This window comes from Schistocerca gregaria, chromosome 11, assembly GCF_023897955.1.
Source record: "Schistocerca gregaria isolate iqSchGreg1 chromosome 11, iqSchGreg1.2, whole genome shotgun sequence".
Lineage (NCBI taxonomy): Eukaryota > Metazoa > Arthropoda > Insecta > Orthoptera > Acrididae > Schistocerca > Schistocerca gregaria.
Genome location: NC_064930.1, coordinates 94,557,701 through 94,580,267, shown reverse-complemented (window position 1 = coordinate 94,580,267; position 22,567 = coordinate 94,557,701). Strand labels below are relative to the sequence as shown.

Sequence of the window (22,567 nt, the reverse complement as noted above, 5' to 3'; positions counted from 1 at the left end):
TAATTCTGTTCAATACCTCCTCATTAGTTATGTGATCTACCCATCTAATCTTCAGCATTCTTCTGTAGCACCACATTTCGAAAGCTTCTATTCTCTTCTTGTCCAAACTATTTATCGTCCATGTTTCACTTCCATACATGGCTATACTCCATACAAATACTTTCAGAAACGACTTCCTGCCACTTAAATCTATACTCGATGTTAACAAATTTCTCTTCTTCAGAAACGCTTTCCTTGCCATTGCCAGTCTACATTTTATATCCTCTCTACTTCGACCATCATCAGTTATTTTGCTCTCCAAATAGCAAAGCTCATTTACTACTTCAAGTGTCTCATTTCCTAATCTAATTCCCTCAGCATCACCCGACTTAATTCGACTACAAGCCATTATCCTCGTTTTCCTTTTGTTGATGTTCGTCTTATATCCTCCTTTCAAGACACTGTCCATTCCATTCAACTGCTCTTCCAAGTCCTTTGTTGTCTCTGACAGAATTACAACGTCATCGGCGAACCTCAATGTCTTTATTTCTTCTCCGTGAATTTTAATACCTACTCCGAATTTTTCTTTTGTTTCCTTTACTGCTTGCTCAATATACAGATTGAATAACATCGGGGAGAGGCTACAACTCTGTCTTACTCCCTTCCCGACCACTGCTTCCCTTTCATACCCCTCGACTCTTCCGTCTCGAAATATAGTTGTTCATACCAAACGTAAGATAGTGTTGTGATGTTGAGTGGCTCCCGTAACTCGCTTCCATATTTCCATAGATTCTTCCAGGCGTGTGGACAGGGCGCACGGTCAAGCAACAGTCCGAAACGAGAAGCCACTTTAAGGGTCCCCCACCCCCATTTGTACTCCACTGCTACGGAAGCTCCGCGTAAAGGCGGCCTCATCTGTGAATAGGATGGATGACACAAATCCTGGAATTGTGTTTGCCTGGTGAAGAAACCAGTGACTAAATTTCTCCCGATGTGGAAAGTAAGCCCTCGATGTAAGCGATAAGGAGAGAGAATGTCCCACACAGTCGTTTGGCTTCCCCCGTACTGGCAAAGCCAACTGCCTGCCAATCATACGGCGGTCCCTTTCGACAGTGTTTATCACATTTTCCGTAAAGTCTGGTGTCCGAACATTTGGGGTATGTCCTTTGTGAGTTCCTGCTTCCTAAAACGACCCTGTCTCAGGAAAAAGGCGAAACACTGTTTGCATACATCGAATGCTGCAGTTGCTGTCTGCTGGGATAAGTCTCCTGGTATGACCTTGTTGCCCGCCGCTCGTTGCCATTTGCCTTTCAAATGGCTCTGAGCACTATAGGACTTAACATCTGAGGTCATCAGTCCCCTAGAAATTAGAACTACTTAAACCTAACCAACCTAAGGACATCACACACAACCATGCCTGAGGCTGGATTTGTGCATGCGACCGTAGCAGCAGCGCGGTTCCGGACTGAAGCGCCTAGAAGCGCTCCGCCACAACGGCTGGCCATTTGCCTTTCCGTAAGTAAACATCGTGTCGGCAAGCCCCCGATTTGTATATGATACCATTGTGTACAACGCTGTGTCACATCCACTACAAGGTGAGTCAGCAAGAGGAGCGAATCGGACACAACATTATCAATTACTATGGCAGAGGGTGCTAGGGTGTGCCGCATGGGGAACGGTACGACCCTCTAAGGAGGAAACCAACCACACTGTAACTGCGTATTAGACAGCAGTCTCCGTAACAAAGGATGATTGAATAAATGGTCTGTAGCATAGAAACCATCCACTTCCGCACCTAAGTTCATTAGACTTTTTTGTTCCGTATTCTCTCGTCGATCGTTCTAGAGTTCGTACACTGTGGAAAATAATAATCCTGTAGACTCTCTCAGGACTTATACTGGTTTCTAACTGTAATATTAGACTTATTGTGTTACCATAAGATTATATGTCGTAATGAGTTGATTACGATAGCCGCCTGGGGTATCCACGTTTGCTCAGGCGCCTTGCCACGGTTCGCGCGGGTCCCCCGTCAGAGGTTCGAGTGCTTCCTCGGGCATGGATGTGTGTGTTGTCCTTAATGTAAGTTAGATTAACTATTGTCTAAGCTTATGGATGCGATGGAATGTAGTCGAATTAAATCGGGTGATGCTGAGGGAATTAGTTTAGGAAATGAGACACTTAAAGTAGTAAAGGAGTTCGCTATTTGGGGAGCAAAATAACTGATGATGGTCGAAGTAGAGAGGATATAAAATGTAGACTGACAATGGCAAGGAAAGCGTTTCAGAAGAAGAGAAATTTGTTAACATCGAGTACAGATTTAAATGTCAGGGAGTCGTTTCTGAAAGTATTTGTATGGAGTGTAGCCATGTATATGGAAGCGAAACGTCGACGATAAATAGTTTAGACAAGAAAAAAAATATAAACTTTCGAACTGTGGTGCTACAGAAGAATGCTGAAGATTAGATAGGTAGATCACATAACTAATGAGGAGGTACTGAATAGAATTGGGGAGGAATTTGTGGCACAACTTGACTGGAAGAAGGGATCGGTTGGTAGAACGTGTTCTGTGGCATCAAATGATCACCAGTTTAGTATTGGAAGGCAGCGTGGAGGGAATCGTAGAGGAAGACCAAGAGATGAATACAGTAAGCCGATTCAGAAGGATGTAGGATGCTGTAGGTACTGGGAGATGAAGAAGCTTGCACAGGATAGAGTAGCACGGAGAGCTGCATCAAACCAGTCTCAGGACTGAAGTCCACAACAAGCTTAGGGTCCTATCACCTGAGCAGTTTGGTCCCATAAGAACTTACCACAAATTTCCAATTTACGACAGTGCTTTAAATTTTTAAGTTTTGTCAATAACTATACAAGAAATAAAATTTTTTGCCCCTTAACGCTGTCAGGTAGGCAACCTGCAATTCAGATGTGAGCTCGTGCGTCCGTTTTAGTGATTAGTAACTCACATTACATGTTTTTTTCCCCCCTTGATTAGGCATAATAAATTAGACGTAATCTATCTACATAAATGATCTTTTGCATAGGGTGGATACCAACGTGCGGCTGTTTGCTGATGATGCTGTGGTGTACGGGAAGGTGTCGTCGTTGAGGGACTGTAGGAGGATACAAGATGATTTGGGCAGGATTTCTGATTGGTGTAAAGAATGGCAGTTCTCTAAATATAGATAGATGTAAATTAAAGCAAATGAAAAGGAAAAAGATTCCCGTAGTGTATGAATACTCCATTAGTAGTGTAGCGCTTGACACAGTCACGTCGATTAAATATTTGGGCGTGACATTGCAGAGCGATATGAAGTGGGACAAGCATGTAATGGCAGTTGTGGGGAAGGCGAATAGTCGTCTCCGGTTCATTGGTAGAATTTTGGGAAGATGTGGTTCATCTGTAAAGGAGACCGCTTATAAAACACTAATACGACCTATTCTTGAGTACTGCTCGAGCGTTTGGGATCCCTATCAGGTCGGATTGAGGGCATAGAAGCAATTCAGAGGCGGGCTGCTAGATTTGTTAGTGGTAAACTTTGAGGTTCGCCGATGACATTGTAATTCTGTCAGAAACAGCAAAGGACTTGGAAGAGCAGTTGAACGGAATGGACAGTGTTTTGAAAGGAAGATATAAGATGAACATCAACAAAAGCAAAACCAGGATAATGGAATGTAGTCGAATTAAGTCAGGTGATGCTGAGGGAATTAAATTAGGAAACGAGACACTTAAAGTAGTAAATGAGTTTTGCTATTTGGGGAGCAAAATAACTGATGATGGTCGAATTAGAGAGGATATATAGTGTAGACTGGCAATGGCAAGGAAAGCGTTTCTGAAGAAGAGAAATTTGTTAACATCGAGTATAGATTTAAGTGTCAGGAAGTCATTTCTGAAAGTATTTGTATGGAAGTGAAACATGGACGATAAATAGTTTGGACAAGAAGAGAATAGAAGCTTTCGAAATGTGGTGCTACAGAAGAATGCTGAAGATTAGATGGGTAGATCACATAACTAATGAGGAAGTGTTGGGGAGAAGAGAAGTTTGTGGTACAACCTGACCAGAAGAAGGGATGGGTTAGTAGGACATGTTCTGAGGCATCAAGGGATCACCAATTTAGTATTGGAGGGTAGCGTGGGGGGTAAAAATCGTAGAGGGAGACCAAGAGATGAATACACTAAGCAGATTCAGAAGGATGTAAGTTGCAGTAGGTACTGGGAGATGAAGAAGCTTGCGCAGAATAGAGTAGCAGGAAGAGCTGCATCAAACCAGTCTCAGGGCTGTAGACTACAATAACAACAACAACAACAACAGCTTTGCTCATCAAGCGAGTGTCACGGAAATGCTTCAGGAACTCGGGTGGGAGTCTCTAGAGGAAAGGGGGCGTTCCTTTCGTGAATCGCTACTGAGGGCATTTAGAGAACCAGCATTTGAGGCTGACTGCAGTACAGTTTTACTGCCGCCAACTTACATTTCGCGGAAAGACCAGAAAGATAAGATAAGAGAGATTAAGCCTCTTACAGAGGCATATAGGCAGTCATTTTTCCCTAGTTCTGTTTGGGACTGGAACAGGGAGAGAAGATGCTATTTGTGGTACGAGGTACCCTCCGCCGCGCACCGTATGGTGGATTGCGGAGTATGTATGTAGATGTAGAAGTAATTTAGATACAAATAGAAATGTATTGTAGACTTAATATTACGGAAGGAATTAGCCACGAGAAACAAATAAGCTGTAAGTCCAGCCTGCAGGCATGAATTATTTCCTACCGCAAACACGGCGCTGAATTATGCCGAGAAAGACGCTAAACCGGCAGCACTTCCCCTCCGCCCCCTCTCTTTGCCGCGCCGCTGCTGGTTGTCTGCTTCCGTCCAGAGAACTGCCTGGCGGCACCTTTTCGCCTCAGTGTTGGACAGACGCCGGCTGAAGCAACAGGCGGCGGGCGTTGTATATCGTCTCTGTTGACGCGTAGACACGTCTCTGGCAGTCGTATCGAAGTGCTTTGACGGCGACAGTACGAATCGTTTGTTGCTGCTTCGCGCGTTCTGTAACTGACTTTCGAGCTTGTGAACCCGGAACTCGTCGGCAATACAGTCCACGCTGACGAACTGAAATAATACGCGGAAAGTGGAACATTTCCGTAATTACAATTACTCGGAGCTCGGAAGAGCTTCGATCTTTATTTCTCCGACGACGATGTCTAACAACAGGATGCAGACCGTTGTAAAGTGAGTATTCTTCCGTTCCCTGTGATTTCTCTACTTCATCTACATCTATAGACATACTCTGCAAACCAATGCGAAGTGCATGGCGGAGGGTATATCCCACTGTAGCAGTTACAGCATTCTCCCCCTCCATTCACCTACGAATGCCGCGAAGAATGAATGCTTAAACGCCTCTGTGAGTGTTGTAATTAGTTTTTCTTCGCTACCCTGTGGGAGTGATAAGAAAAGAGCTGTAATCTCTATATATAAAAGGCAGTGTCCCGACTCATTTTTGCCCAGCCCAAACAAATAAGGATAGAAACTTGAAATTAGCAGATGGTGTTGATAATGTGGGCGCCGTTTGAGAAATGATTTTTCGAAACTCCACCCCTAAGGGGGTTGAAATAGAGTCTGAATAATTTCCTGAAAACAAATCGCCATAGAGGCAACTTTGATGTTAAACCTACGAAAATTTGGTTTCTTGGTCGGAAATCAAGCAATGCGTGTTTCAGCATTTTTATAAATTTAATCACTGCGAGGGTGAAATAGTGGGTGAAAGTTTAAAAAAATCGCTATGACAGTACTTTTAAAGCTAGATTTATAAAAAAACTGATATTTGACTTCTTGGTAAGGCATAAAGAAATGCGTATTTCATTGTTTTTCGAAACTCAATCTGTAAGTGGCTGTTTTATGAAATATTCTATAATGAAAGCATTTCCATGGATTTCTTCGTTAGAAATAAAAGAAATGCTTCTTTCAATATTTTTGGATATGAACCCGTATGGGGGTGAAGTAGCGGATGAAAGCCATTATTGAAATTTTCCATTAAGCAAGCATTTTCGAAGATAAATGTATGAAATTGTGTATTTGCTTGCATTTTAGAAACGAAAAATACGCATCAATACCTTTTGTTGTTGTGGTCTTCAGTCCACACCCGTTACACGCGGCTCTCCATACTACCTGCCCTGTGCGAGCGTCATCACCTCCGAGTAACTGCTGCAAGTTACATCCCTCTGAATCTCCTTACTGTATTCATCTCTTGGTCTCCCTCTGTGGTTTTTACCGTCCAAGCTTGTCTCCAGTACTAAATTGGTGTTCCCTTGACGTTTAGCCGGCCAAAGTGGCCGAGCGGTTCTAGGCGCTACAGTCTGGAACCGCGCGAGCGCTACGGCCGCAGGTTCGAATCCTGCCTCGGCCGTGGATGTGTGTGATGGCCTTATGTTAGTTAGGTTTAAGTATTTCTAGGGGACAGATGACCTCAGAAGTTAAGTTCCACAGTGCTCAGAGCCATTTGAACCATTTTTGAACCTTCTCCTCAATTCTGTTCAGTACCTCCTCTTTAGTTGCATGATCTACCCATCTAATTTCAGCATTCTTCTGCAGCACCACATTTCAAAAGCTTTTATTCTCTTCTTGTCTAAACTATTTATCGTCCATGTTTGAGTTCTATACATGGCTACACTCCATCAAAATGCTTTCAAAAAGGACTTCCTGACATGTAATCTATACGCGATGTTAACAAATTTATCTTCTTCAGAAAGGCTTTCCTTGCCATTGCCAGTCTACATTTTATATCATCTCCACTTCGACCATCATCAGTTATTTTGCTTCCCAAACAGCAAAACTCAACCCCTAAGTGAGCGAAAAAAGGAGGTGAAATGTTTTATGAATTTTTTTCATTGTGAGAGCATTTTTAAAGCTATAGCTATGACGCAACTGGTGTTTCGCTTCTCAGTTAGAAATAAAACAAATAGGTTTCACTGTTTTTTGGAAGTTTAAGCATGCGCCACTCTTGCCGATCAGCTGCTATGGCATAGATTTGGATATAAAAGTAACAATGAATCGTAAATGCTCATTACGGTGATGATCATCTTCAAATGTGGTACTTATTTTTAGCAAGAAAGATTATTGTATTACAGCACATTGAATAGAAGAAACATGACATTCAAAACATTTCACATGTAGCAATTATATACAACCGCTCGCTCTCAGAAAGATCCGTACCTAAAGACTGGAAAATTGCTGAAGTCACACCAATACCCAAAAAGGGAAGTAGGAGTAATCCGCTGAATGTTAGGTCCATGTCACTAACATCGATTTGCAGTAGGTTTTTGGAACATGTACCGTATTCGACCATGAAGTTCCTCGAAAAAAAAAACAACGATTTATTGACACATAGCACGGATTCAGAAAAAATCGTTCTTGCGAAACACAACTAGCTCTTTATACTCACGAAGTAATGGGTGCTATCGAAAGGGATGTCAAATTGATTCAATATTTTTAGATTTCCAGAAGGCTTTCGACACCGTTCTTCACAATCGTCTTCTAATCAAACTGGGTGCCTATGGAATATCGCCTCAGTTGTGCGACTGGATTCGTGATTTCCTGTCAGAAAGGCTACAGTCCGTAGTAATAGACGGAAAGTCATCGAGTAAAAAAGACGTAATATCCGCCGTTCCCCAAGGAAGTGTTATAGGCCCTCTATTGTTCCTGATCTATATTAATGACACAGGAGACAATCTGAGTAGCCGTCTTAGACTGTTTGTAGACGATGCTGTCATTTACTGTCTCGTAAAGTCATCAGAGGACCAAAACGAGTTGAAAAATGATTTAGGTAGGATATCTGTATGGTGCGAAAAATGGCAACTGACCCCGAATAGAGAAAAGTGTGAAGTTATTCACACGAGTACTAAAAGAAATACGCTAAATTTCGATTATGCGATAAGTCACGCAAACCTGAAGGCTACAAATTCAACTAAATACTTAGCGACTACAGTTACCAATAACCTAAACTGGAGCGAACACATAGATAATGTTGTGGGTAGAGCAAATCAAACACTGCGATTCATTGGCAGAACACTTAGAAGGTGCGACAGGTCTTCCAAAGAGACTGCTTACACCACGCTTGTCCGCCCTATTCTGGAGTACTGCTGTGTGGTGTGGGATCCTCACCAGGTGGGACTGACGGATGACAGCGAAAAAATCGGCGCGCGGGAAGAACGAGCACTTAAATTTTTTTGTGCGTGCCCTGATTTCTCTTATTTTATCGGATGATCATTTCTCCCTATGTAGGTAGGTGCGAACAGAATGTTTTCGCAATCGGAGGAGAAAATTTGTGTTTGAAATTTCATGACAAGATCCCGTTGCAACGAAAAACGTCTTTGTTTTAATTATTGCCTCTCCAGTTCACGTATCATGCCTGTGGCACTATCTGCCCTATTTCGCGACAATACTAAACCTGCTACCCTTCTCTGAACTTTCTCGATCCTACCTGGTGATCATCCTAGACCGCGAAACAAGCGTAGTGTAGGCAGACTCTTTAATAGATCTGTTACATTTTCTGCCAATAAAACGCTCTCTTTGGTACGCCTGCCTCATTAAATTTTCTACGTGTTCTTTTCAAAAATGGTTCAAATGGCTCTGAGCACTATGGGACTTTACTGCTGAGGTCATCAGTCCCCTATAACTTAGAACTACTTAAACCTAACTAAGCTAAGGACATCACACACATTCATGCCCGGGGCAGGATTCGAACCTGCCACTGTAGCAGTCACGTGGTTCCATACTGAAGCGCCTAGAACCGCTCGGTCACAGCGGCCGGCTGTTCTTTTCAGTTCAAGTTGTTTGCAACTGTTATTTCTAGATATTTAGTCGAATTTATGGCCTTTACCTTTGACTGATGTATCGTGTAATCGAAGTTTAACGGAGTCCATTTAGCGCTCATGTTTAAGATATCACACTTTTCATTTATTGTCAGTTGCCAATTTTAGCACCATACAGATATCTTTTGTAAATCGTTTTACAATTTGTTTGGATGTTCTGATGATTTTACTAGACTATGAAAGACTGCATCACGTGCTAACAACCTAAGACGGCAGCTCAGATTGACTCCTAAATCGTTTATATAGACAAGGAGCAGCAGAGAGCTTATAACAGAACCTCGGGGAAAGCGAAAATCACTTCAGTGTTACTCGATGAAGTTCCGCCAATTACTACGAATTGTGACCTCTATGACATGAAATTACAAATCCAGTCACATAACTGCGACGATACTCCATAAGCACGCAATTCCACTACGAGCCGCTGGTGTGCCACAGTGTCAAAAGCTTTCTGGCAATCTAGAAATACCCAATCAATTTGAAATTCCTTATCAATAGCACTCAGGAGTTCTTGTGTGTTTACAGGTAGTTGTGTTTCACAATAACTATTTTTTTCTAAATCCGTGTTGACTGTGTGGCAATAGACTTTTCTCCTCGAGGTAATTCATGATATTCGAACACAATATATGTTTCAAAATCCTGCTGCATATCGGCTTTAATGATATGCGCCTGTAATTTAGTGCCTTATTCCTACTACCTTGCTTCAATGTTGCTGTGAACCGTGCAACTTTCCAGTCTTTGAATACGGATCTTTCATCGAGCGAGCGGTTGTACGTGACTCTTCAAGTATGGAGCTATTGCATCATCATACTCTGAAAGGAAGGTGGTGTACAGTCTGGGCCGGAAGATTTGCATTTATTTAGTGATTTAAGTTGCTTCGCTACTCCAAGGATATTTACTTCTAACTTAATCGCGTTGGCAGCTGTTGTTGATTCCAATTCTGGAATATTTACTTCGTCCTATTTGGTGAATGAATTTCGGAAGGCTGTGTTTAGTAACTCTGCTTTGGCAGCAGTGTCATCGATACTATTTTCATTGCTGTCGTGCAGAGAAGGCATCGATTGTGTCTCGCCGCTAACACACTTTACGTACAACAACAATCTCTTTGAATAAAGTGCCAGGTTCCGCGTGCGGCAATCGCGGCGTTGTAATTTCGACAACTGGTTAGGGAGCCGTCAAATCGTTGCAACAAGGTTGAGACTGTTGCGAAACACCGCAAGCGGCAGAGTTGAGAGAGTAAGAGATAAAAAAAAGAAATTAATGAAGAAATAAGAAAGGTACGGACTAAGTTTGTTTGCCGGTCACAGCTGCTAAGTTTCCTCCTAGCTCCGGTTCATTATGGCGCTGCGAAAAGTGAAGTCAAGTAAGTTGTTATTACCGACGGTTCCGCTCATTTTGTTAAACGGGCAAGCCATTTGCCGTAAATGATGCTCCGTAATCGCCGAGAGACACAACGAAAAATTAAACAGGCGAAGCTGTTACTATGGACGGCTTTGCTCGTTTTCTTAAATATGCAAAAGCCATCAGCATAAATGAGCTTCGAAGTCGAGAAAAAAACAGAAAAGAAAAAAAAGGGTGGATTGACGTCATTTCTCGTGTAACTCGAGGAAAATCGCAAGTGCTGAATGTCAGGTGGCGTCTTGGCAGTCGGTTTGGAAGGTCAGCGGTCACACGGCCTTCAGGAGATCCCGTGTACTGAAGCATCGCGGCTCTACTACAGTGTTCGCATTCGTAGCTTCAAAAAAGGTTCAAATGGCTCTGAGCACTATGGGACTTAACATCTGAGTTCATCAGTCCCGTAGAACTTAGAACTACTTAAACCTAACCAACCTAAGGACCTCACACACATCCATGCCCGAGGCAGGATTCGAACCTGCGACCGTAGCGCTCGCGCGGTTCCAGACTGTAGCGCCTAGAACCGCTCGGCCACTTTGGCCGGCTAAACGTCAAGGGAACACCAATTTAGTACTGGAGACAAGCTTGGACGGTAAAAACCACAGAGAGAGACCAAGAGATGAATACAGTAAGGAGATTCAGAGGGATGTAACTTGCAGCAGTTACTCGGAGGTGAAGACGCTTGCACAGGACAGGGTAGCATGGAGAGCTAACCTAAGGACGAAACTTCCTGGCAGATTAAAACTGTGTGCCCGACCGAGACTCGAACTCGGGACCTTTGCCTTTCGCGGGCAAGTGCTCTACCATCTGAGCTACCGAAGCACGACTCACGCCCGGTACTCACAGCTTTACTTCTGCCAGTACCTCGTCTCCTACCTTTCAAACTTTACAGAAGCTCTCCTGCGGACATTGCAGAACTAGCACTCCTGAAAGAAAGGATACTGCGGAGACATGGCTTAGCCACAGCCTGGGGGAGGTTTCCAAAATGAGATTTTCACTCTGCAGCGGAGTGTGCGCTGATATGAAACTTCCTGACAGATTAAAACTGTGTGCCCGACCGAGACTCGAACTCGGGACCTTTGCCTTTCGCGGGCAAATGCTCTACCAACTGAGCTACCTAAGCACACGTGCGGTACTCACAGCTTTACTTCTGCCAGTACCTCGTCTCCTACCTTCCAAACTCCGCTGCAGAGTGAAAATCTCATTCTGGAAACCTCCCCCAGGCTGTGGCTAAGCCATGTCTCCACAATATCCTTTCTTTCAGGAGTGCTAGTTCAGCATGGTCTGCAGGAGAGCTTCTGTAAAGTTTGGAAGGTAGGAGACGAGGTACTGGCAGAAGTAAAGCTGTGAGTACCCGACGTGAGTCGTGCTTCGGTAGCTCAGTTGGTAGAGCACTTGCCCGCGAAAGGCAAAGGTCCCGAGTTCGAGTCTCGGTCGGGCACACAGTTTTAATCTGTAAGGAAGTTTCATATCAGCGCACACTCCACTGCAGAGTGAAAATCTCATTCTGGAAACATCCCCCAGGCTGTGGCTAAGCCATGTCTCCACAATATCCTTTCTTTCAGGTGTGCTAGTTCTGCAAGGTTCGCAGGAGAGCTTCTGTAAAGTTTGGAAGGTAGGAGACGAGGTACTGGCAGAAGTAAAGCTGTGAGTACCGGGTGTGAGTCGTGCTTCGGTAGCTCAGTTGGTAGAGCACTTGCCCGCGAAAGGCAAAGGTCCCGAGTTCGAGTCTCGGTCGGGCACACAGTTTTAATCTGCCAGCAAGTTTCATATCAGCGCACACTCCGCTGCAGAGTGAAAATCTCATTCTGGAAACATCCCCCAGGCTGTGGCTAAGCCATGTCTCCACAATATCCTTTCTTTCAGGTGTGCTAGTTCTGCAAGGTTCGCAGGAGAGCTTCTGTAAAGTTTGGAAGTTAGGAGACGAGGTACTGGCAGAAGTAAAGCTGTGAGTACCCAACGTGAGTCGTGCTTCGGTAGCTCAGTTGGTAGAGCACTTGCCCATGAAAGGCAAAGGTCCCGAGTTCGAGTCTCGGTCGGGCACACAGTTTTAATCTGTCAGGAAGTTTCATATCAGCGCACACTCCACTGCAGAGTGAAAATCTCATTCTGGTAACCTAAGGACATTACACACATCCATGCCCGAGGCAGGATTCCAACCTGCGACCGTAGCGGTCGCTCGGTTCCCCACTGTACGGTCTAGAACCGATCGGCCGCTCCGGCCGGCTCGTAGCTTCTCAAACACAGGATCCACTCAATGCGGTCGTTTGTCATCCCAATCACGTGATCGCCAAAGATTCTATTCGTCGAGTGGGGGGAAAATTACTGCGCCAGTCGATTTTGCTACGTTTTTTGCTCCAGTGAGCGCGGTACTCCGTTTCGCTTTTGTTACCCCCAGCGACAGCAGAGCCCCAAGCGGCCAGCGAGCTACACTTCTGAATACGATATCTGACGAATGCAGTAGATTAGAGATTAGATTGGGTTAATACTTGTTCCATAGATCATGAATACGACACTTCGCAATGATGTGGAACGTGTCATGTTAATAAAAGATGTCTGTACAAGATATTACATTACACAAAATATTGCATGACACTAATGTTTAAGCTAGTTTTTTTTCCTTCCCCTCCCTTACTTTATATCTAAAAATTCAGCCAGTGAGTAGAAGGAATTGTCATCTAGAAATTCTTTTAATTTATTTTTAAATGTTGGTTGACTATCTGTCAGGCTTTTGATGCTGTTTGGTAGGTGGCCAAAGACTTTTGTGGCAGCATAATTTACCCCCTTCTGTGCCAAAGTAAGATTTAACCCTGCATAGTGAAGATCATCCTTTCTCCTGGTGTTATAGCTATGCACACTGCTATTACTTTTGAACTGGGTAGGATTATTAACAACAAATTTCATAAGTGAATATATATACTGTGAGGATCCCTAGATCCTTAAGTAGATGTCTGCAGGGTGACCGTGGGTGGGCTGCAGCAGTTATTCACATTATAGGTTTTTGAGCAATGAATACTTTTCTACTCAACGATTTGTATTGATTTGTTCAAAAAATGTTCAAAATTGTGTGAAATCTTATGGGACTTGATTGCTAAGGTCATCAGTCCCTAAGCTTACACACTACTTAACCTAAATTATCCTAAGGACAAACACACACACCCATTCCGAGGGAGGACTCGAACCTCCGCCGGGATCAGCCGCACAGTACATGACATTAGCGCCCTAGACCGATTGGCTAATCCCGCGCGGCTATTGATTTGTAACATAGTTTTTACGATAGGGAGTGTATGTAGTGCCATAAAATCGACATATTATGGTTGTTAAGTTCCCTAAGGACCCAGGGACATACGACACACTATGTGATCAAAAGTATGCGGACACCTGGCTGTAAACGACTTACAAGTTCGTGGCGCCCCCCTTCGGTAAAGCTGGAGTCAGTATTGTGCTGGCCCACCCTTAGCCTTGACAGCTTCCACTCTCCTAGGCATCCGTTCAATCAGGTGCTGGAAGGTTTCTTGGGGAATGGCAGGCCATACTTCACGGAGTGCCGCACTGAGGAGAGGTATCGATGTCGGTCGGTGAGGCCTGACACGAAGTCGGCGTTCCAAAACATCCCAGAGGTGTGCTGTAGGATTCAGGTCAGGACTCTATGCAGGCCAGTCCATTACAGGGATGTTATTGTCGTGTAACTACTCCGACACAGACCTTGCGTTATGGACAGGTGCTCGATCGTGTTGAAAGATGCAGTCGCCATACCCGAATTGCTCTTCAACAGTGGGAAGTAAGAAGGTGCTTAAAACATCAACGTAGGCCTGTGCTGTGATAGTACCACGCAAAACAACAAGGGGTGCAAGCCCCCTCCATGAAAAACACGACTACACCATAACACCATCGCCTCCGAATTTCACTGTCGGCACTACACACGCTGGCACATGACGTTTACTGGCCATTCGCCATAACCTGCCACCGGACCGCCACATTGTGTACCGTGATTTATCACTCCACACAACGTTTCTCCACTGTTCAATCGTCCAGTGTTTACGCACTTTCCCCAAGCGAGGCGTCGTTTGGCATTTACCGGCGTGATGTGTGGCTTATAAGCAGTCACTCGACCATGAAATCCAAGTTTTCTCACCCACCTAACTGTCACAGTACTTGCAGTGGATCCTGATGCAGTTTGGAATTCCTGTGTGATGGTCTGGATAGATGTCTGCCTATTACACATTACGACCCTCTTCAACTGTTGGCGGTCTCTATCTGTCAACAGACGAGGTCAGCCTGTACGCTTTTGTGCTGTATGTGGCCTTTCACGTTTCCACTTCACTATCACCTGGGAAACCGTGGACCTAGTGATGTTTAGGAGTGTGGAAATCTCGCGTACTGACGTATGACACAAGGGACACCCAATCACCTGACCACGTTCGAAGTCCGTGATTTCCGCGGAGTGCCCCATTCTGCTCTCAGACGATGTCTAATGACTACTGAGGTCGCTGGTATGGAGTACCTGGCAGTAGGTGACAGCACAATGCACCTAATATAAAAAAACCGTATGTTTTTGGGGGTGTCCGGATACTTTTGATCACATGGTGTATATTACAGGATACTGTATTTACTATATTATTATAACGTACAGACATTTACTCAACAGTGCCGTTTTTGTTTACTAACAGAAAGTTGCTAGTAAACACCAGAAGACCTAACCTTTTACAAAAAGACGCCTTAAATCTATCCAACAATGCCGAGTTTTTTTTCGCTACACTTTCAGCCAAATCAGTGAATGCTGGACGCTGGAAACCTATATGGAATGTAATGTCTGCATTAATTAACGTACCAAATAAGCCACCACAATTGTCGCCTAAAGGTAAACCTTACTGACGTCGTAATAAATCGGCAAAAGCAATAAAACTGTTTACCAACACAGGAGGAAACAATTCCACAATTGTTGCTAAATCTGAGCCAAATGCGGCAAGGATATTCGACACATTCGCTTTTGAAGCAAAAGTAATTACATTTAGAAAAATATTCGTGTATTAGAAAGTCGAGCGAAGTGTAAGAAAGGGTGAATCTTCGGACTCCATATAAAAAAAAATTATGTGTCAAGGAAAGTGTCTATGATAATAATACCGGACAACAGAAACATGTGCGTCTTATGTACGAAGTGTCTTTGTATTCTATTGCTTTCAGCAGAATAATGTGCGAATAGTGACATATTCAAAAGTAGTGTGATTCGTCTGTTTCTACATATTTCACGATCAATATTGTCTCTTGGTAACTTACTAAAGCATGGGACGGAAAAATATGACAAGTTTAATTCTGACCGTTATGTTACGCGAATAAAAATAAAACTTCAACCTCAAAAACTCTTCAAAACAAAAATGTTATCTGAAAATTTGACACTGCTAAAATAACCCCTACTCTAACAAGCGAACTTGACAAAAAACAATCCAACAAGTGGCAAATCTTTAAAAAAAAGTTCATCGAAACAGCACAAATTTGGCCGCGCTTCGAAAGTAACAAAAATACCCTTGGTGGAAAGCGGATTGTGAAATAGCAGTTAAGTCTAGGCGTGAGGCATTCAAAGATTGGAATAGTAACAAAACTGGAAATACGTACAACACCGTTCTAAATATAAGAAAAGAAACATCTAAATTAATCCGACAGATTAAAAGAAACTACGAAAATGCCCAACTTTTACAAATTGAGAAAGACTTCCAAAATAACAATTCAAGAAACTTTTATAAAACATTCAAAACAAAACCAACCGGTTACCAACATCAAAGTCTTTGCTTCAAAAATGAAAATGGTTGTTTGACTCTTAAAAACCAGGAAAATTGTAAGGTACTTGCTAATTATTTTGAAAAACTGTTAACTGCCCTGATCCACAGGAAACTCATAACACGAACCCTAACTCTACACAACCTGACGAAATAACTAGACAAATGAAGAGACATAAAAACAATAAAGCAGCAGGAGAAGAGGGTATAATTGCAGAACTAATAAAATCAGCTGGCCCTAACAACATAAAAGAGATCACTCAAGTAACAGGACATATCTGGCAAACTGAAAAAATTCTTGAAGAATGGAAAATTGCCCTAATTCATCCATCCATTGCATGAAAAAGAGGATAGAACTGATGTCAATAATTACCGAGGAATCTCTCTTCTCCCCGTCACATACAAAATTATCTTGAAATGTTTACGTGACCGAGCCCAAGAACAGCAAGTATCTAAAATTGGTGGATACCAAGTAGACTTTAGACCAAATAGAGCCTGTCCAGAACAAGTTCTTAATTTAAGCTTAATCCTCAGGTACCAAAGGATTTCTAGTAGCGACATTGAGTATATATTTGCGGATTTTATAAAGGTGTACGGCTCAGTTGGTCGTGAATCTCTTTCCCAGATTTTAAAGAAAAAAGGGTTAAATAATAGAACTCTAACACTGATTAGGGAAATGTTAACCGACATTAGCTCTAAAGTTAAATTCATGGGAGAAATTTATGAAGCATTTTATATAAAGACTGGTGTTAGACAGGGAGATGGACTCTCTCCATCACTGTTTAACTGTGTTTTGGGAAAGGTAATTACAGAATGCCGAAAGCAAAAGTCGAGTCAAAATATAGCCCAATCAATCAAGTAAGATAGAAGTAATATTGTAATATTAGAGTAGATGCCTAATATTTGCAGGCGATCAGGAAATTTTAACTAGAGATATTACCACAGCTCAAAAACAAATTGAAATTCTCAAAGAAGTTGCGGAAAAAGTAGTACCACAAATATCATTCGAAAAGAAGGAATATATAACATGCAACAAACGGACACCAAAGTTTTTGAACACAAAATACGCAAAAATAAAAAGGGTTTCTCCATTTAGATACTTGGGAGAAATCATACATAAAAACGGTCTGGAAAAAGCTACAAACGAAGTTCGCTATAAAAAAATGGCACTGCATTCCGATTAACACAAAATATTTATAGCAAAAACTCACTTTGTTAATTCAGTAAACTTAGGCATTAAAGTACCATAATCCAATCTGAATGTCTTTACGGAGCAAGAATTTTAATTTTAAGGAGAAAGAGGCATATTGAAGAAATTCGGAATAAATATTAGGCCCAAAAATTACTGATGGAGAAACTTATAAGCTGAGAAGTAATAAGGAAATAGAAGAATACACGGACACACATGGTCACACGAGTGAACGAAGACTTAAATTTTATGCGTGCATTAAAAGAATAGCACCCACAGGGTTGACAAAACAAATATTAGAATTATACGAAAACCGAAGTAAGGACAAAACTGAGCCAATTAAATGGATCGCCTGCGATTAAGGAGGATCTTAAAGTAACCAGTATAACTCAGGCAGACGTTACAAACAGAAGAACATACAGACAAAAGATATTTGATTGGAAAGTTGGTCAGAGGGAAATTAGAAAACGGACTGAAACACCATGGTATGATGAAAGAAGAGATTTCATTCTGAAAGGAATAAGAAGAAATTTTGGGCACAAAGGAAGGCCAACCATCAAAGGCGACATTGAGTAATTGCACCTCGCATGATTCTGATGGGCTCATACAAGAATAATAATAATAACAACTATTTCGTTAATTAAGTAGAAAATAATCGAAAGCAAACATTATCCTTACAACGGTAGAGAGAAGCAAAAGTAAGAAAAGAAAAACAAATAGTTGGAGAAGGTGGGGTCAAGGGAAACGAATGAAAGAGGAAGGCACCTGGCAGAACAATACATAGAGTGTAATACGTGGCTGAAGGCACAGGAAGGTTTCAAATTGATTGTGTAATGGAAAAACAGACGTTTATTAAGCAAGGTTTTAAGCTGTAAAACATTTCCAGGACAGAAGACGACAGTCTTCTTAATTTATTGGCTTCTGTCAGATTAAAACTAAAAAAATGGCACTAAGATACAAAATTAATGTGATGGGACGTGGACACACTGAAGATGTTAAAGGATGTTGAGAGTTGCAGAGGGAGCATTAGGCAATGTTTCACAAACAGGGGAGAGAGATATAATAGAAGACGAAGAGTTAGCTATGAAGCACTAAATACGGAAGGCAGCAGAGGAACAAAAAAGTAAAAAAGACAAAGTCCAACAGAAAATTTTGGATACCATAAGATGCATCCCGTTTGACTGACGAAAGCAGAAAAAAATAAAAATTTGCCAGAAGAAGCAGGCGAAAAGGAGGACAAAACATGAGACAGGCTAAGTAGGACTGTTTAGAGGACGAATGCAAATTTAGAGAAGCATGTACAACTAGAGGAAAGATAGGTAACAACTTTAGGAAATTGAAACAGACCCTCTGAGGGAAGAAAAGCAGCTGTGTGGATACTAAAAGTTCAGATGCCAAACCAGTTGGCTACTGATGAATGAAGTGAAAGCTTAAAAATGGGAGGAATGTATAGGTGTGTGCAAGAGAAACAGAATTGAAGACAGGGAAAGTAGATGAAGATAGCACAGGGGATATGATACAGCGGTAAAAATGTGAGTGAGCTTTGACAGGCATAAGTCGAAACAAGGCACCTGCAGTACGAGGTGCATTCAAGTTCTAAGGCCTCCGATTTTTTTTCTAGTAACTACACACCCGAAATAGATGAAACTGGCGTTACTTCTCGACGTAATCGCCCTGCAGACGTACACATTTTTCACAACGCTGACGCCATGATTCCATGGCAGCGGCGAAGGCTTCTTTACGAGTCTGGAAATCGCTGAGGCAATAGCAGCACGGCTGGTGAATGTGCGGCCACGGAGAGTGTCTTTCATTGATGGAAAAAGCCAAAAGTCAGTAGGAGCCAGATCAGGTGAGTAGGGAGCACGAGGAATCACTTCAAAGTTGTTATCACGAAGAAACTGTTGCGTAACGTTAGTTCGATGTGCGGGTGCGTTGTCTCGGTGAAACAGCACACGCGCAGCCCTTCCCGGATGTTTTTGTTGCTGTGCAGGAAGGAATTTGTTATTCAAAACATTTTCGTAGGATGCACCTGTTACCGTAGTGCCCTTTGGAACGCAATGGGTAAGGATTATGCCCTCGCTGTCCCAGAACGTGGACACCATCATTTTTTCAGCACTGGCGGTTACCCGAAATTTTTTTGGTGGCGGTGAATCTGTGTGCTTCCACTGAGCTGACTGGCACTTTGTTTCTGGGTTGAAAAATGGCATCCACGTCTCATCCATTGTCACAACCGACGAAAAGAAATTCCCATTCGTGCTGTCGTTGCGTGTCAGCATTGCTCGGCAACATGCCACACGGGCAGCCGTGAGGTCGTCCGCCAGCATTCGTGGCACCCACCTGGATGACACTTTTCGCATTTTCAGGTCGTCGTGCAGGATTGCGTGCACAGAACCCACAGAAATGCCAACTCCGGAGGCGATCTGTTCAACAGTCATTCGGCGATCCCCCAAAACCATTTCTCGATCTTGTCGTCAGACTGGCTTGTGCGAGCCCGAGGTTGTTTCGATTTGTGGTCACATGATGTTCTGCCTTCATTAAACTGTAGCACCCACGAACGCACTTTCAACACATCCATAACTCCATCACCACATGTCTCCTTCAACTGTCGATGAATTTCAATTGGTTTCATACCACGCAAATTCAGAAAACGGTTGATTGCACGTTGTTCAAGTAAGGAAAACGTCGCCATTTTAAATATTTAAAACAGTTCTGATTCTCGCCGCTGGCGGTAAAATTCCATCTGCCGTACGGTGCTGCCATCTATGGGACGTATTGACAAAGAACGCGGCCTCATTTTAAAACAATGCGCATGTTTCTATCTCTTTCCAGTCCGGAGAAAAAAAATCGGAGGCCTTAGAACTTGAATGCACCTCGTATATGACGTTCACTCAGAATTACTGTGGTCCATGGGAGACGCATCTGTGACAAAATTTCTCCACATTGTCTGCGAGATACTAGTATATGAGACAGGCGAAATATCCTCAAACGCCAAGAAGAGCTTAAGAATTTCAATTTGAAATTAGTCAGGCGCGAAACGTACTGAACCGTAAGTTGTAAGTTAGGTAAGTAATAGTTGCGAAACGGTGACATGAATTATTTGGAGAAGATGGGGAAAACAGGCAGACGCCGAGTCAGGGGAGATCAGATTTGGTCACAGAGAATACTGACCCTATGACTTATCTCAGAAAATTGGTTAAATAATGGTAAACCAACGACTATACACTACTGGCCATTAAAATTGCTACACCAAGAAGAAATGCAGATGATAAATGGGTATTCATTGGAAAAATATATTGTACTAGAAGTGACACATGGTTACATTTTCATGCAATTTGGGTGCATAGATCCTGAGAAATGAGTACCCAGAAGAACCACCTTTGGCAGTAATAACGGCCTTGATACGCCTGGGCATTGAGTGAAACAGGGCTTGAATGGCGTGTACAGGTACAGCTGCCCATGCAGCTTCAACAAGATACCACAGTTCAGCAAGAGTAGTGACTGGCGTATTGTGACAAGCCAGTTGCTCGCCCACTATTGACCAGACATTTTGAGTTGGTGAGGGATCTGGAGAATGTGCTGGCCAGGGCAGCAGTCGAACATTTTCTGGATCCAGAATGGCCCTTACAGGACCTGCAACGTGCGGTCCTGCATTATCCTGCTGAAATGTAGGGTTTTGCAGGGGTCGAATGAAGGGTAGAGCCACAGGTCGTAACACATCTAAAATGTAACGTCCACTGTTCAAAGTGCCGTCAATGCGAACAAGAGGTGAGCGAGACGTGTAACCTATGACAACCCATACCATAACGCAAGGTAATACGACAGTATGGCGACGACGAATACACGCTTCCAATGTGCGTTCACCGCAATATCGCCACACACGGATGCGACCATCGTGATGCTGTAAACATAACCTGGATTCATCCGAGAAAATGACGTTTTGCCATTCGTACACCCAGGTTCGTCGTCGAGTACACCATCGCAGGCGCTCCTGTCTGTGATGCAGCGTCGAGGTGAACCGCAGCCACGGTCTCCGAGCTGATAGTCCATGCTGCTGCAAACCTCGTCCAACTGTTCGTGCAGATGGTTGTTGTCTTGCAAACGTCCCCGGCTGTTGACTCAGGGACGATCCGTTACAGCCATGTGTTTAGAGATGCCTGTCATCTCGACTGCTCGTGATACGAGGCCGTTGGGATCCAGCACGGCGTTCCGTATTACCCTCCTGAACCACCGATTCCATATTCTGCTAACACTCATTGGATCTCGAGCAACGCGAGCAGCAATGTCGCGATACGAGAAACCGCAATCGCGATAGGCTACAATCCGACCTTTTCAAAGTCGGAAACGTGATGGTACGCATTTCTCCTCCTTACACGAGGCATCACAACAACGTTTCACCAGGCAACGTCTGTCAACTGCTGCTTGTATATGAGAAATCGGTTGGAAACTTTCCTCACGTTGTAGGTGTCGCCACCGGCTTCAGCCTTGTTTGAGTGCTCTGAAAAGCTAATCATTTGCATATCACAGCATCTTCTTCCTGTCGGTTAAATATCGCGTCTGTAGCACGTCATCTTCGTGGTGTAGAAATTTTAATGGCCACTAGTGTAGCTTTCTGTAAATTTGTAGAACGATTGTTATGATGTAGACCGGAATGCAGTCTTGGAAACTTTCTGCTGCGGTCGCGGGTTCGAATCCTGCCTCGGGCATAAATGTGTGATTTCCTTAGGTGGCTTAGGTTACTTAGGTTTAAGTAGTTCTAAGTCCAGGGGACTGATGACATCAGATGTTGTCTCATACTGTTTAGAGACATTTTAACCATTTTCTTGGAAATTTTAAAGACAACAGGGATAAAAGAGAGGGAGCGAAAGGTTATCTGCAGTTTGTACAGAAAGCAGACTGGAGTTATGAATCCGAGGACATGAAATGCAACCCGTATTTGGGAACAGAGCGAGACCGAAACAGATCTCCCCCGAGGTCGACCTGTACAAGTTTTTCCATTGCTGTCTGAATAATTTGTGACGTAATTCTTGTTTTGGTGAAGCTCGAAGACTGTTTCGTGTGGGACTGCAAATCGTAAGTGCGTCGCAGGAGACGAAAAACATGAATTCCAGCAGGTGTGCGGGTCCGGCGTGACGAATCAAATATATTGAAGGGAAAGGAGGAGGGGGGGGGGGGGGGGGGGACACGCGAGGCAGCGGCTGCCGGCGTCCGGGGTTCAAGGCCTGCGGCTGACCTTTGCAGCTGCGGTGAAAACAGCGACCGCGGCGCATTCCACCTCTGAAAGGGAATCATACAGCAGTAGTAGGCGTCTAATGGACTCGAAGCAGCCGTGCCGATCTCACTCGATTCCTCCAGATGCTACTGTCTTGTGCTGCC

General features: G+C 43.4%; 1 protein-coding gene and 1 non-coding gene across 5 annotated transcripts in view; both read left to right on the top strand.

Moving 5' to 3' along the window:
* The window catches only part of LOC126294960 (neprilysin-2-like), a 385,930-nt gene that overhangs the window by 125,542 nt on the left and 237,821 nt on the right, over nt 1-22,567 (top strand). Inside the window, exon 1 of one of the 4 annotated variants that reach the window (XM_049987186.1) lies at nt 4,876-5,201. The exons of 2 other annotated variants lie outside the window; for them this stretch is intronic. In XM_049987186.1, coding sequence (XP_049843143.1) covers nt 5,170-5,201 — 32 coding nt within the window. In that variant the 5' untranslated portion in view covers nt 4,876-5,169. Of the gene's footprint in view, nt 1-4,875; nt 5,202-22,567 lie in introns of those variants that run through there. One more of the 4 variants, XM_049987184.1, reaches the window with a different exon arrangement.
* Trnas-uga (transfer RNA serine (anticodon UGA)) lies at nt 12,201-12,275 on the top strand. Its single transcript has one exon. It is a non-coding gene; the product is annotated as a tRNA-Ser (tRNA).